The sequence below is a fragment of the Monodon monoceros genome, unplaced genomic scaffold (genome assembly GCF_005190385.1).
Source record: "Monodon monoceros isolate NGI ecotype Baffin Bay Population unplaced genomic scaffold, NGI_Narwhal_1 Super_Scaffold_22, whole genome shotgun sequence".
Lineage (NCBI taxonomy): Eukaryota > Metazoa > Chordata > Mammalia > Artiodactyla > Monodontidae > Monodon > Monodon monoceros.
In genome coordinates, this window is record NW_021703779.1 from 84871800 (window position 1) to 84888366 (window position 16567).

Genomic DNA, 16567 nt, shown 5'->3' on the forward strand with positions numbered 1-16567 from the left:
CTATGTTCATCAGTGATATTGGCCTGTAGTTTTCTTTCCTTGTGACACCTTTGTCTGGTTTTTGTATCAGGGTGATGGTGGCCTCGAAGAGTGAGTTTGGAAGTTTTCCTCCTTCTGCTATATTTTGGAAGAGTTTGAGAAGGATAGGTGGTAACTCTTCTCTAAATGTTTGATAGCACTCGCCTGTGAAGCCATCTGGTCCTGGGCTTTTGTCTGTTGGAAGATTTTCAATCACAGTCTCAATTTCAGTGCTTGTGTTCGGTCTGTTTAAATTTTCTATTTCTTCCTGGTTCAGTCTTGGAAGGTTGTGCTTTTCTAAGAATGTACCCATTTTTTCCAGGTTATCCATTTTATTGGCGTATAGTTGCCTGTAGTAATCTCTCATGATCCTTTGTATTTCTGCAGTGTCAGTTGTTACTGCTCCCTTTGTATTTCTAATTCTATTGATTTGAGTCTTCTCCCTTTTTGTCTGGATGAGTCTGGCCAATGGTTTATCAATTTTGTTTATCTTCTCAAAGAACCAGCTTTTAGTTTTATTGATCTTTGCTATCATTTCCTTCATTTCTTTTTCATTTATTTCTGATCTGATCTTTACGATTTCCTTCCTTCTGCTAACTTTGGGGCTTTTTGGTTCTTCTTTCTCCAATTGCTTTAGGTGTAAGGTTAGGTTGTTTATTTGAGATGCTTCCTGTTTCTTAAGGTAGGATTGTATTGCTATAAACTTCCTTCTTAGAACTGCTTTTGCTGCATCCCATAGGTTTTGGGTCATCGTGTTCTCATTGTCATTTGTTTCTAGGTATTTTTTGATTTCCTCTTTGATTTCTTCAGGGATCTCTTGGTTATTAAGGAGTGTATTGTTTAGCCTCCGTGTGTTTGTATCCTTTACAGATTTTTTCCTGCAATTGATATCTAATCTCATAGTGCTGTTGTCAGAAAAGGTACTTGATATGACTTCAATTTTCTTAAATTTACCAAGTCTTGATTTGTGACCCAAGATATGACCTATCCTGGAGATTGATCCATGACCACTTGAGAAGAAAGTGTATTCTGTTGTTTTTGGATGGAATGTCCTATAAATATCAATCAACTCCATCTTGTTTAATGTATAATTTAAAGCTTGTGTTCCCTTATTTATTTTAATTTTGGATGATCTGTCCACTGGTGAAAGTGGGGTGTTAAAGTCCCCCACCATGATTGTGTTACTGTCGCTTTCCCCTTTTATGGCTGTTAACATTTGCCCTATGTATTGAGGTGCTCCTATGTTGGGTGCATAAATATTTACAATTGTTATATCTTCTTCTTGGATCAATCCCTTGATCATTATGTAGTGTCCTTCTTTGTCTCTTGTAATAGTCTTTGTTTTAAAGTCTATTTTGTCTGATATGAGAATTGCTACTCCAGCTTTCTTTTGATTTCTATTTGTATGGAATATCTCTTTCCATCCCCTCATTTTCAGTCTGTATGTGTCCCTAGGTCTGAAGTGGGTGTCTTCTAGACAGTATATATATGGGTCTTGTTTTTGTATCCATTGAGCCAGTCTATGTCTTTTGGTTGGAGCATTTAAGCCATTTACATTTAAGGTACTTATTGATACATATGTTCCTATTACCATTTTCTTAATTGTTTTGGGTCTGTTATTGTAGGTCTTTTCCTTCTCTTGTGTGCCCTGCCTAGAGAAGTTCCTTTAGCATTTGTTGTAAAGTTGGTTTGGTGGTGCTGAATTCTCTTAGCTTTTGCTTGTCTCTAAAGGTTTAAATTTCTCCATCAAATCTGAATGAGATCCTTGCTGGGTAGAGTAATCTTGGCTGTAGGTCTTTCCCTTTCATCACTTTAAATATGTCCTGCCAGTCCCTTCTGGCTTGCAGCATTTCTGCTGAAAGATCAGCTGTTAACCTTATGGGGATTCCCTTGCATGTTATTTGTTGTTTTTCCCTTGCTGCTTTTAATATATTTTCTTTGTATTGAATTTTTGGTAGTTTAATTAATATGTGTCTTGGCGTGTTTCTCCTTGGATTTATCTTGTGTGGGACTCTCTGCATTTCCTGGACTTGATTAACTATTTCCTTTCCCACATTAGGGAAGTTTTCAGCTATAATGTGTTCAGATATTTTCTTAGTCCCTTTCTTTTTCTCTTCTTCTTCTGGGACCCCTATAATTCGAATGTTGGTGCATTTAATGTTGTCCCAGAGGTCTCTGAGACTGTCCTCAATTCTTTTCATTCTTTTTTCTTTATTCTGCTCTGCAGTAGTTATTTCCACTATTTTATCTTCCAGGTCACTTATCCGTTCTTCTGCCTCAGTTATTCTGCTATTGATTCCTTCTCGAAAAGTTTTAATTTCATTTATTGTGTTGTGTTGTTCATCATTGTTTGTTTGCTCTTTCGTTCTTCTAGGTCCTTGTTAAAAGTTTCTTGTATTTTCTACATTCTATTTCCAAGATTTTGGATCATCTTTACTATCATTACTCTGAATTCTTTTTCAGGTAGCCTGCCTATTTCCTCTTCATTAGTTTGGTCTGGTGGGTTTTTACCTTGCTCCTTCATCTGCTGTGTGTTTCTCTGTCTTCTCATTTTGCTTTACTTACTGTGTTTGGGGTCTCCTTTTCGCAGGCTGCAGGTTTGTAGTTCCCCTTGTTTTTGGTGGCTGCCCCCAGTGGCTAAGTTTTGTTCAGTGGGGTTTGTAGGCTTCCTGGTGGAGGGGACTAGTGCCAGTGTTCTGGTGGATGAGGCTGGATCTTGTCTTTCTGGTGGGCAGGACCGCATCTGGTGGTGTGTTTTGGGGTGTCTGTGGCCTTATTATGAATTTAGGCAGCCTCTCTGCTAATGGATGGGGTTGTGTTCCTGTCTTGCTGGTTGTTTGACATAGGGTGTCTGGCACTGTAGCTTGCTGGTCATTGAGTGGAGGTGGGTGTTAGCGTTGAGACAGAGATCTCTGGGAGAGCTTTCGCCGTTTGATATTACTTGGACCTGGGAGATCTCTGGTGGACCAGTGTCCTGAACTCGGCTCTCCCACCTCAGAGGCACAGGCCTGACACCCAGTCAGAGCACCAAGACCCTGTCAGCCACACGGCTCAGAACAAAGGGAGAAAAAAAGAAAGAAAGAAAAAATAAAATAAAGTTATTAAAATACAAAATAATTATTTAAAATTTAAAAAATTTAAAAGTAATAAAAAAAGAAAAAAAAGAAAGAAGAGAGCAACCAAGCCAAAAAAAAATCCACCAATGATAACAAGTGCTAAACGGTATACTAAAAAAATAATAATAACAAGCAAATGGACAGACAGAACCCTAGTACGAATGGTGAAATCGAAGCTATACAGAGAAAAATCACACAAAGAAGCATACACATACACACTCACAAAAAGAGAAGAAGGAAAAAAACATATATATCGTTGCTCCCAAAGTCCACCGCCTCAATTAGGGATGATTCCTTGGCTATTCAGATATTCCACAGATGCAGGGTACATCAAGTTGATTGTGGAGATTTAATCCGCTGCTCCTGAGGCTGTTCGGAGAGATTTCCCTTTCTCCTCTTTGTTCTCACAGCTCCCGGGTTTCAGCTTTGGATTTGTCCCTGCCTCTGTGTGTAGGTCGCCGGAAGGCGTCTGTTCTTCGCTGAGACAGGACGGGGTTAAAGGAGCCGCTGATTAGGGGGCTCTGGCTCACTCAGGCCGGGGGGAGGGAGGTGTACAGAATGTGAGGCGAGCCTGTGTCGGCAGAGGCCGGCGTGCCATTGTACCAGCCTGAGGCTCACCGTATGTTCTCCCAGGGAAGTTGGCCCTGGGAGGTGTGGATAGTGACCTGTGCTCGCACACGGGCTTCTTGGTGGCGGCAGCAGCAGCCTTAGCGTCTCATGCCCGTCTCTGGGGTCCGCGCTATAGCCGCGGCTCGCACCCCTCTCTGGAGCTCCTTTAAGCGGCGCTCTTAATCCCCTCTCCTCACGCACCAGGAAAACAAAGAGGGAAGAAAAAGTCTCTTGCCTCTTCGACAGGTCCAGACTTTTTCCCGGACTCCCTCCTGGCTAGCTGTGGCGCACTAGCCCCCTTCAGGCTGTGTTCACGCCACCAACCCCAGTCCTCTCCCTGGGATTTGACCTCCAAAGCCCGAGCCTCAGCTCCCAGCCCCCGCCCGTCCCGGCGGGTGAGCAGACAAGCCTCCGGGCTTGTGAGTGCTGGTCGGCACCCATCCCCTGTGCGGGAATCTCTCCGCTTTGCCCTCTGCACCCTTATTGCTGCGCTCTCCTCCGTGGCTCCGAAGCTTCCCCCCGACCAACCGCTCCCCCATCTCCCCCATGAAGGGGCTTCCTAGTCTGTGGAAGCTTTTCCTCCTTCACAGCTCCCTCCCACTGGTGCAGGTCCCGTCCCTGTCCTTTTGTCTCTGTTTATTCTTTTTTCTTTTGCCCTACCCAGGTACATGGGGAGTTTCTTGCCTTTTGGGAAGTCTGAGGTCTTCTGGCAGCGTTCAGGTGTTCTGGAGGAGTTGTTCCACGTGTAGATGTATTTCTGATGTATTTGTGAGGAGGAAGGTGATCTCCACGTCTTACTCCTCCGCCATCTTGATGGTCTCCTTCCCACAAGGAAATTTTATCAGTAATTCCCACTCTGAAAAGTGGGAATGAGGGTGGGCAGGAAAGGGAGACAAATTTGTTACTTTATTACTTTATACCACGTGAACTCTGAATTTTTTATACATTTTATAATTCATGCATTCGGTTGGTAGATAAGAAACATCTGTTTTTAAATCAAAACATTGGTTATCTTTGATCTGTCAAATTTTTACATTTTTAATTTTCCCTAAACTTTTTGATATTTTCTGAATTCTTCTGGGTATGTCTTCAGGCCTTCAGGCCAAGTTCTCAAATAATTACCATGGCATGCTTTCTGTTAGGTTTCCTTCTGCCAGTGTCAGAGGCCCAGCATGGGCTCAAGGCCAAGAAGGGTCGGGGTGGGGGCTGAGGAAGACGATGAAAGAAGGGCCTGTGTTGCTTGTTCCCCTGCTTGGGTCAGACTGCGACTGGGCTGAATTCAAGGCTGCAGTGAGCTGTGGTGTGCAGCTCTGAACTCCCTAGACGCCCTGGGGCGCACCATGAGGCCTGTCGGTCTTGGAAATTGCTGCTGTCCAGTAGGGGGATAGATTATCCGCGTGCATGTGCGCATGTGCAAACAAACCTATTTGCCAAAAGCAAGGTTCAGATTTCTGCCTGCAGAGTTGAGAGTGAGTCTGCCTCCAGCATGTGTGTGTCTGTGTAGCGGAGGTTTGGGGGAGGGGTTCCATTTAATGTTTAAAGATAGTTGCAAGAGAATATGTTATGAAAGCAGCTGAGTGTTGTGGGGTATCTTTACTAAAGTGGGAAATATTAGCTTATGCACTTTAGGAAGCCTCTGGCGGTATGAAAAGATGCTTAAAAGACAATGGGAGGGGTTAATGTTTAGACTGTGATTAACTCTTTGTAGTCATTTCTTTGATTCAATAACGTTGTGGAGACAGGGAGTAACTACAAATGTGTTTGTTTTTACTATGTACTTATTGTATGCTAACACCCTACAAGAGCATGTTGTGAGAAAATAGGATACTCTTTTTCATGAAGTTTTCCTTTTTAAAGATTTCATATTCAGTAAAGACTGATTAAACGATACTTGGAGGAGAATTGCTTTTCTTACTCCTGTTCTCTGGCCATGGACCAGCATCACATAATCCCTAGAGCCTTTTTGTTATTAAGGTGCAGCATAATTCAATGAAAGAAGCATGGGCTTCAGAGTCAGATCCTAGATCTGCCACTTACTAGCTGTGTGACCTTGGACAAGCTATTGAACCTAATCTTCAGGTTTTTGGTGGTTTTTCTGAAAAATGGGGATAGGTCTACCTCCCTGCACAGGGTAGTTTATTGAAGCACCTTACAAAGTGTTGGGCAATTAGTAAGTACTCGGTAAACATTAGTTATCTTACCTTCCGGTGGCTGGGGATGGGGGGAGTAAGAAACTGAGTAGGAAAAATAACTCTTTGGAAAGGGTCTACCTCCTCTTAGATGCCATTTTCCTTCTAAGGAAGGTCAAGACATGCACTTAGAGAGAAAATCTCTCAAGTCCCTCACCTCTCAAAATCTTAATCTGTACCCCAGGTGTGTTGCCCTGTGTCCATACCTTTCCAACGATGATTCTGAGTATTTGTATTACCTACTTACATACTGTGTGCACCCACTCATGAATTGATTGTCTATATCCAGGCAAGCACATGCCAGTTTGATTTGCTTTGAGGATGTTGCTACTGAGATTGTCTTTTCGCAGCAAAGGTGGTGAAAAACTTGTTGGAAGAGAGAAATATTTACAAGTCACTACTTCAGTTTTTTTTTAATAAAAACTTTGAGGACGTGGTAATGAGAGCACCACCAGATCAAGTATAACAGTCTTACCCAAAGAACTCATGTTCATCTGATGAGTGCATGTAGCAGAGCCAATGATAAACTCTCAGAGCAACTGGCCCATTTTCCTCGATTGCCATAAACTGTGTTATTCCTGGTGAAGGAACCAGTTCAGTCAGCATCAAATGTGCCTACTATCCATGCACTACATGTTATAGGAGGGGTTTTTGAATTTTTAAATGTTCAGAATGCTAAGCTTTGGGGTGTTGGAGGGAGAGGAGGATACAAGCAAGTCACAATTACCAACACACAACTGAAGTGTTATCTACATTCAGTTCCTCCAAGGTCAGCATAACCTAAGAGCAGAAAGCCAAATGCAAGGCTTTGGGGGGCAGCCACACTTGAAAAGTAGGAGGAAATTAAAACAGCAAAGTAAACCAGAAACAGCAGTAAAAGGGAAGAAAAGCAGGATATTACAAGGTCAAAACAAAAACCAAGAATCTTCGGTGGCCTCGCATGTAGCAAAGACTTCAAAAAAGAAAAGCAGCAAAAAGTGATTTGACAGGGAGGAAGTTAGCAGTGGTTTCCGAGGTTAAGTGGTTTCTGACTGGGCAGGTGGTTTCTATTATATAAACAGTGGCTTATATAGAATGAGATATTTAGATCAACAACTTATTTCACACAGAACATTAAGAAGCCATTGTAATTAGATTCACTCCCTCATTCATTTCATTAGCATTTGCTGTGCTCTCATAAGTGCCAAAGTCTACTAAGCTCCACAGGGTAGGGGGTACCTAATAGAAAAGCCATAATTAAATCATAATGGCTTTTCTCTCATGAGGAATCTGGGTGAAGCTTTAGACCCATGGCTTAAAAATGAAAGTCTCATTTCCCTGAAAGTGTTTTCAGTTTATGTATTCTTTTCTGATATATTCGCCTTTTGTTTTCCTTTTTGAATTAAAGAAGATTGGTTTGCCACATCACAGGCAAGGTGTCAACCTTGAAGGGCAGCAAATTTTAAAAATATCAAATCTCAACGTATCTTATGTATGCATGAGGAATGGTAGTTACAGCTTGTGTTAGATTTTTTTCCTACAAATACAAACAAAAGCCATACAGAATAGTCCAAAGGAACCAAAGTTTCCTCAGTTTCACACACACAAAAGTGCATACACTGCTTTGCTTCTCATAATTAAATCAGTTTGGCTGGCTGGCATCACTGTCAAAGTACCAACTTGGATTCTGACAGGAGGTTAAAAACATCATCTCAAAGAATCCTGTGTGAACTCTGAGGAAAAACAGAAATGGCATTTATACCTTGTATTAGGGATTTATTTTCCATAAAAGTTTGATGCCTACAACATAAACCCAACCCCTTACAGGAATAGGCCAAAGCTGCCAAGCTTTCCACATTTTCAGAAAATATACCCTGTGGAGCTCTGCTTCTCAAAGTGGAGCTCAGAGCCGCCTTGCAGTGGGCAACCTGGTGCCTGGAAGTGAGACAACCCACAGGATAGCTTTGGCACACTGCAAAGGTGGAGGTGGATTTTACAGCCCAGTGTGCACATGCACACCTTAACTAGAAGGGACTTTTGTAATTGGCCATCCAAAATAAACCCACCTTAAAAATAAATACACCAACCCACCTTAAGGGCAAGGCAGTGTGTTTTTTCTCTTCCTACTTTCCATATCCTGGGTTTTTTTTTCTTTTTAATAATGAGGAAAAATATTTAACTTTTTAAAAAACTAAAGAAAACTTTAAAAGGTTCTTCTAGGCCACCCTAGTGAAAAACAGCTATTTGAAAATTGCTGATTATCCTTAAAATAAATCTGATTGTCCTTTAAATCCTTCTTTAGCTTCACTTATTTCAATAACTCTGATTCACTGCATTTGGAAAGCCACTAGTTTTCAATTGTTTTATCCCTATACCTTATGTCAAAAGTTACCCATCAGGGTTTCCATGGTGGCACAGTGGTTAAGAATCCGCCTGCCAATGCAGGGGACACGGGTTCGAGCCCTGGTCCGGGAAGATCCCACATGTTGCGGAGCAACTAAGCCCGTGCACTGCAACTACTGATCCCGCATGCCTAGAGCCCGTGCTCTGCAAAAGAAGCCACCACAGTGAGAAGCCCACGCACCACAATGAAGAGTAGCCCCCGCTCTCCACAACTAGAGAAAGCCCGTGCACAGCAACGAAGACCCAACGCAGCCAAAAATAAATAAAACATAAAAAAAGTCACCCATCAAATGTTTTAATGGAGAATATCCTTTCTCTGTAGTAACTCCAAGTACTTTAAAACATGTACCCCAAAATTCATTATTAATCTTTTTCAACTAGTAGTTTTTATCCACTTTCCTTATAACTGTGATTGATCCCCCTTTACCATCAAATTCAAGGACTGTGTGAATGTGTGGCAATCAGATGAGCTAGGTCCTACTAATGGATATATAAAGAAACTCAAAACCAAAGAAAGAATTCCCCCATTCCAACTCCAATTTTAATTATTAATTTCCTTACTAGCCTGAAGGTACAAGTTATACCTCTCCCTATCCAACTTCTTAATGTAAACTATACAACAAAGAGTCTGATCTCTAGGAGAATGCTAAGCATATGCTATTTCATAGCAAGGAATGTAATCCTTTCACAGGGAATAGTTTATGTCAACAGGGACTTTTTTAAAATGAGTCAAGACCTCAGTTTTATATTTCATATCTAAAACTGTACTCCAAGTAGAAATATGGGGCTTAGCTTTCTCAGTGGAAAACAACCACCCCAGATTTTCCAAAAGTTAAACACAATGACTTTAGAGGAAAACACTATTTATTGTGTAAAAGATTTGTATTTATTAATCAAAGGCACAAAACTAAGACTATTAAAAGTTAACCTTAATGTTGACAATTCTCATCAACCTGGTAAGGAAATACCAGCTAAAGCTAATGAAGATGAGTTGCTTTAAATTCCTAAGGAGAATACAATAGCTCTTGGCACCATTAAGTAATAATTAGAACTTTTCAAACAATAGGGGAAACATAAATGTTAGATTTCGAGGCAAAGAAATGTAAAGTGTTAACTGTGTTGCAACCTGGTGTATCACAGAGGACTGGTAGTGCCTTTTATAGTCTTGGGTGCCTTAGAGGTCAGAGACTGTCGTTACTACCATTTGGCAACTCTGATGATGGGTGTTATTCAACTACTGGCTGGAATTAAATTACACAATGTGACTCTTTGCCTATCAGCAGAACAGAGACTAATGAAAACATTTTAACTTCTTGATGCAAATTATACAATCACACCAGATAACCCTGGCTGGGAAAAGGTCCAGTTTGGAGGGATCAATTTTCGATCACACTACATTGACAGCAAACTCACAGTGACTTTCAAAAGCCACACACTGAAAAAAAAAAAAAAAGTCAAGAGGAACACAGTATTGCTTCATTTACAATTTACTAAGCTCTTCCAGTGTTTCAGAGTGACATGGGGATTTCAACTATCTAACATGAATGGGACAAAAGGTGGACTTCGAACATATCAAGCAAATGTCTTGATCGAATCAGACTACTGGTATAGTTTTTCAATCTCTCTGTAATAAATGTCGGTCTTCCATCCAGGCGATCTTGTAATTCACAGGGTTGGGGGTGGGGATGTTAATATCCTAAAATTAAAGAAAAAAGTTAATTTATTTATAACCCAAATTTCAATATCTGTATTCCTTTCCACACATTTTAATCTAGTCTGCTAATGAAGACCTTCACGTGTTCCCAGTCAGTGGCTCAATTCAAATGTGAAGGGCACCCCAGGGATTAATTCTGCCAGCTACAGTTCTCACGTTTTACCATTCAAATACTGAAGTTATTGAAGCACATGTTTCTCCAAAATCTAGTTAAGCTAGATGAGTTTATGGCTCTAGTAACAGTCCACCAGAGGACTGCAATAAATGAGAATTAGGTAAAAGACCAGGGGAAAATGCAGATATTGACCAAGAGCAGAGTGTACTTGCCAGGTCACTACTGGGATTCTTCACTTCTCTACACTAGGTCCAAATCTGTTAGAAAGGGGACCACTTAGGATCTTTAGGCTGACATGTGCAGGTAAACCCAGAGAGGCCCTTCTGTCCTTTTTGGCCATGACTTGTACTGAGACACAAGTGCCTATGCAGGGTTACACAGTAACAATAACATTTGAATGCACTGCTGGACATGACCTTCTTGGCAAACTCAGTCCATCCATCACATGTATAGGCTGGAGTAAACACTAACACTGAGAGAGCTGAGGATCAAAATGAACATACCTTAAAGTTGGAGAGGAACAGGCCCGTGTTATGCTGGTTACACTATCTCATACTGGTTATTTGTTATGGCACGAGAGAGGCAGTAGGCTAGAAAGATTCCAATCAGCTGGAAACAAAATACAAGCAAAATTAAACACACATATACATACAAAGCTTAAAGACCTCAGGATACAGGTATATTCTCCTTTCACTTCTAATTCACTACCAATTTTCTTAAGTTTTTTTCTAGAGTAAGCATATAAGTGAAGTCTAACTACTACTGTGATTGGAATTTCACAACCACCACTGACAAAAATCACTCAGGAAAATCTTGAAGTTTGGGGAAACTTTCCTTACTCTTCCTCTCAGTTATCAGAGCAAAAAGGATATGGCTTAGAATATGCATCTCATCAAGTAAAATCTCCATCTATCAAGGCAGAGATTCTCTTGGAGGATTCTAAAACAATGCTGTGATGATGAAAATATTCTGTAATACCTGTTCTGTCCAACACGGTGGCCACTAGCCACATAACTTTTGAAAGGTGGCTAGCGGCTGTTAGTGCAGATTCAGACAGACCTAGCAGGGCAGGTCTTAGAGAACTCTGTAGTTGTAGAAAACAGTGTGGGAAAACATACGATGCAAGACAACCAAAAATTGGAATGAAAAGAGCAAAACTACTACATCTCTACTGTGATGAGCAACTGAGAGTTTTGTGAAAATATGACTTCTCTAAAAATGCCCTTGCTAACCAGGGCCCTGAAGCCAAAACTGAAGCCTTCAAAGTGGAAATCTTGTGCCTTACACCTAACAAGAGTGATGAAACATTTCCTAACTACAAGGACTTACCTGGAAGCAAGCAACTCCAAAAGAAATTCCCGCAACAACTCCCATTTCTGACTCTATAACGGTCATCACCTTTATAAAACAACCCTAATGGAAGAGAAAAAAAAAACATTAAGTACAGCTCAAACCATAATAAATACTTTGATCACACATCTCTGCGAAAGATGAGCTACCTTAGCCTTTGATTGTTCTTTTATTAAAATTTATTCTTTCATAACAAATCCTATCTCCTTTGAGGAACACAGGTTCCACCTTTTGGATTATGCATTTAAGTGTGAAATCAAGTCACCAATTTTCTGAGCTTCAGTTTCCTCATTTATTCAATGAGAATAACACCTGCTCTACCCTATTTCAGATTACATGTATTGTGAGTAAAAATTAAATTCTTTTTTTACTCCTTACTTCATTGTTCACTTTATCTGCATCTCTCTGAGGAGAACAACCTTCAAGTTTACAGCAGCTCTTGGGAAATCCTTTTTCTGAGTAATAATTAGTATCCTTCCAATCTCTATAGTCGGTGACACCACAACAATGCAACTGAAAAAAATCCAACAGAAGCATTTATAGTTCATATTACCACTTTGTAGTCAAACAATTAAACCATCATCTTAGATTATACTTGGTGATCTCTAGCTTAAGACATATTTTAAAGCAGCTGTTCTCTATTGGCATTATAATTCATGAGATTAGCACTTTGGGACTAGCCTTACTTTCACTGCTACAGTACAAATGGACAACGTCTGGTAGGCAGGGCCCTATCCTCTTCTCTGAGGGAATAAGGAATATGTTCCCCTCTTGAGAAGCCACCACCTATGACCACTTACCGTAGTTTGAATCTTGTCTACTGCATCACTTCTGTAATCTCCCGTAGCGTTATATTGCTTTAAAGCTTTCTCATAATTATTCTTAAAACTGTTCTTAATCTACAGCAAAGAAACACAAGGCCAGTAAACAAAGATTTTAGAATGTTCTTTTGGTTTCTAGGTCAAATAAGAAATTCCCACATCTGACCAAATGGTCCTATCTTTGATAGCAGCAATGTGTATGGTAATTAACTTCTATGGTCCAATCCTGTCTTCTAAGCAATGTAAGTTTAGCTAAGGGGATTCCTAAGCAAAACATTCCAGTAAAAGATGATAACGACTAGAAGTTCAAAGTGCTGTGGGAACATGTATTTATTCAAGTGGCAGCTTCCTTCTGCTGTATCTCCTCCCACCCTCAATCTTTCTTCACTTTCAATTGAGTACACATTTGATGCCTATGGGATTTTTAAGCTACAAAATCTCACTCTGGGAGAATGCACTACCACTTTGCACTACCACTCTCATTGATGAGCCTTCAGTACTCATTGAATGACTTCCTAACCCCAAATTTATTAAGGTTTTGATGAATGGAGGAGAAGGTATCAATTTTCTGTTATCAATTTTGTGCTTTAAATAGTTTCCTATCACTAAAGTTATAAATTGTACTATCTACACTTTAATAGGTACTTATACACAGAAAAATGACTGCAAATACAAATAATTATGGGTACCTTCAATTTTCTTCTGGTGACTGTCAGTCTTTACCAAAAAAGTGGGCTAGGTTTTTTTTTTACCAGAAAGTCATTACTGTCAGCTACAGGTTGAAAAAGGTCAGCTTTAAACACAGCTGTAAGTGATTTTTTAAACTAGTGAAAGCTGTCGCTTAACTCTATTACTTAAATTTATCCAGCTTTATCTCTTAGAGGATAAATTTTCACATATTAAGGTTCCCAAACTCAGGCTTACCTCATGTCTGAAAACAAATCCTACGATGGCAGCGACCAGTTCAACCAAAAAAATGAGAGTCAGAAACATTGCATACTGCAGGATAAAAAGAAAAGTCCAAGTCAGTTTACACATCACAGCTGCAAAGGGAGTCAATGTTCACATTTTTATGGAAAAGGGCAGGGAAAACACAAAGGTGGGAATTGGCAGCTACACTGTTACTTGCTAAGTTTTCATAAGGAAGAGGAAAAATCAAAAAGGGCCATGCCTAGTTCCAAGAAACAAAGCCTACAACATATAAGCCTTTTCAAAAACCAACAACCAATTCTAAGAAAGCAAGGACTCACCAGTTTTAGCATCCATGCAGAAGCTCGGCAGGTAGCAAAACAGCCGAAGGTGCCCAAAAGAATAATGACAGTGCCAGTGCCAATGAGCACGAAGGGGACATTGGTGGCCTTTTCATTTAAAAGGGAAAAATAATTCTCTAGGCTCACCTTGCCCCAAATGCCAACAGCAAGAAGGATAACACCAGTGATCTATGTGGGAAATCAGAGAATTGAGAGTTACACACTGTATACAGCTACATCTTCAAACCACAAACCACTAGGTGTTTAAGAAACAATAGGTGTGAGAATTGATGTAGCAGTCTGTGGCCAAAGAGCTGTGGCTGGGATATGGTAGACAAGCGGGGTGGGGCTGTACACAAGAACAGGCCTTGATAAATCCACACGCTGGATCACTGTGGCCAGGACAAAACCAAGGGGCAGCTAGAGAAGGCACCTTGACAAAATTCTTAGACTTTATCTGTTTTTTTGCCCTAGGGATCAAAACTTAACTGTTCTACACCCGCCTTAGGAAGAAAACCTTTCCGCAGGTGGGGGTGGGGGACGGGGGGAGTGTTTCTAAGAGTTCCAGAAACTTTCCCCTTCCCCCCAGTTCAGAGATGAGCACAGGGTACAAAGGGATGGTACACAAAGCAAGCCCAAGGACAGACTGGCGGGAGTGGAGCCATTACCATACTTACCTGCGAAATACTCCCCTCTTATGAAGCAGTGGAAAGAAAAAGACTATTATGCAAGCGAGCCCTCACCGGGGCCGGGCAAGCCTTGCCTCTCCAATGGTCCGGGGACACCCTCTGTTTGCTCTGGGGGGATTCACTCCCTTACTCGCCCCCCGCATCGAATTCCAAAGCTAGGCACGTCTGGGTCCCGGCTCAGCCTCTCGGCTGCCGTCGCCCGACACCCCGACCCGCGCGGGCGAGATGCCCGAACCCGAGCTCGAGCCCCAGCACGTCGTCACCAGCGCCGGGGTCCCAGCAGCGACCGCCGCCCCAGCCCCACCAGCGCCTCCCCTCCCCACTCCCGATCCGAGCTCCCTCCGCACGACCCCAGCCCGGGATCCCCTCCCGTCCCCGGGCGTCTCCGTGTCTCACCCAGAAGATGAATGTGTAGATCAAGAGGACGCTCTTGAAACAAGTGATGACCGGTTTGGTCTGCAGCCTCCGAGACGGGGACGCCATGACTAGCCCAAGACCCTGCCCCGCCGCGCCAGGCGATCGGAACAGAGTGAGCGAGGCGAGGAGCCCCCGAGTCTCCCCGGAAAGTGCCGAAAAGTTACGAGCGTCTGCGACTGAGAAGAGCCGGAAACACTGTACAGTTTTCTAGAGGGCAAGGTCCGGGAGGCTGTCCGGAAAGTGACGGCAATTTCCGAGCGCCCCCTGCCGAAGGTTGCCGAAAACTCGACACAAAAGGTTCTAGTGTCGGAAATTTCTTAGATCTTCAAAGGGGAGCTTGCTTCATTTTTTTGCTCAAGGAATCTTTCCCGCCCGCCACCCCTCCCCCTGACCTTATAACTATCATATTGTTTCTAGCACCAGCAGCACCAGCAGCGCTCTGAGATTCGGCCTCGCCGGCCCCTGGAACCCTAGAAGGAGAAACAGAAATGGAAAGAGGTTTAAAGTGACCTAAGAATATTTTATGACATAGCAAAATACTCTCAAGATATATATTTCCAAAGAGAAACAAAAGCAGATCGCAGAGCGATACGTGCAGTCACATGTTTTTAGATAAAAACCGAAAGGAAAAGTGCAATTTACCTGAATGGTAGAATTACGCTGATTTCTTTCTCCTGTTTTGTGCTTTTCGATTTTTGAACATTGTTATATGAGGTGGGGAGGGGGCATAAGAATAATAAGAAATAATCACTTGTACGAATTCCAAAGGTAGGTATGAAAGATAATGAATTTTAGAATTTCTCTACAAGAATTTGCCAAGCTCCTTTATCCCTCTCCTCCCTTATCCTCTGAGTAACTTGGGAGTTGAGGAAAAGTGTTTTAAAGTACTTAATCCTGAAATGCAAGTTCAGCTATTAGCTACAAACTTCAAAAAGGGAAGGCACTACAGAGAATACAAGGTAAATGTGACCCCCTTTTAAATGTTAAAACTGAAAGGCACTGTATTATTCCAGCCTTCTGGTTTGTCAGATCAAGAACCAGCTGATCACAAAGAGGCTGAAATCATAGGTCATACAACTAATAGCAAAGCCAAAACTAGAGATAACTGTGCTTTGCAATCATCTCCCCTATTATACGAGCTGTATATGGTATTTGGTGTCTGCTTATCCCCAAGAAATTCTCCCAATTGCTTAGATCTTCCTAGAACTTGAGACCATGTGTTCCTAAGGACTTAAACTGCTAACAGGATGAGAATGAATCACCAGAAAGTTTCCAGTCCCTTATATCCACAGGCAGCCCGAAGTCAGACTTTGGGATAAAGTGGAATGAAAAAAAAAAAAAAAACAGCCCTCTTCACGGTCTCCTAAATACTGGAAACCTCAGGAGAGGGATTTTTTTTTTAATCTATTAAGGTCTGGTTTCTCAACCAAAGTATAAGCTCTTTGAGGAAAGAAACTGTGTCGTGTGTGTGTGTGTGTGTGTGTGTGTGTGTGTGTGTGTGTGTGTTATTTCTAGAGGCGTGGGATTAGAAGACAGTATCAGTTTCCTAACCAACCAATTTACATCATCATTGACACAAGCTTAACATTACAAATGGGCATTTACTGTATTGCTATGACAATAAGTCCTGCATTAGTGAAGAAGAGATGGATACCTAAACTTTTTGCTCAAAACCTTGCTTTAGGGCTTCCCTGGTGGCGCAGTGATAGAGAGTCCGCCTGCCCATGCAGGGGACACGGGTTCGTGACCCGGTCCGGGAAGATCCCACATGCTGCGGAGCGGCTGGGCCCGTGAGCCATGGCCGCTGAGCCTGCGCGTCCGGAGCCTGTGCTCCGCAACACGGGAGAGGCCACAACAGTGAGAGGCCCGCGTACTGCAAAAAAAAAAACACAAAAAA

The 16567-nt window shown here is 41.9% G+C and overlaps 1 protein-coding gene across 3 annotated transcripts; it reads right to left on the reverse strand.

Annotated features, from left to right (window-relative positions):
* Window positions 1–9177: 9177 nt before the first annotated feature.
* TSPAN6 (tetraspanin 6) lies at window positions 9178–14871 on the reverse strand. Of its 3 annotated transcripts, none has more exons than XM_029240619.1 (8): window positions 14650–14871; window positions 13565–13753; window positions 13239–13313; window positions 12294–12392; window positions 11872–12006; window positions 11473–11556; window positions 10647–10752; window positions 9178–10010 (listed from the first exon to the last, which is right to left on the reverse strand). In XM_029240619.1, exons 1-7 carry the CDS (start codon window positions 14734–14736, stop codon window positions 10684–10686), a joined length of 738 nt encoding a protein of 245 aa, XP_029096452.1. In that variant the 5' UTR covers window positions 14737–14871; the 3' UTR covers window positions 9178–10010; window positions 10647–10683. The 3 variants fall into 3 exon arrangements, with proteins under 3 accessions (XP_029096452.1, XP_029096453.1, XP_029096454.1); XM_029240620.1 differs by having other exon boundaries at window positions 9192–10010; window positions 13712–13753; window positions 14650–14809; XM_029240621.1 differs by lacking the exon at window positions 13565–13753 and having other exon boundaries at window positions 9192–10010; window positions 14650–14809.
* Window positions 14872–16567: the final 1696 nt, after the last annotated feature.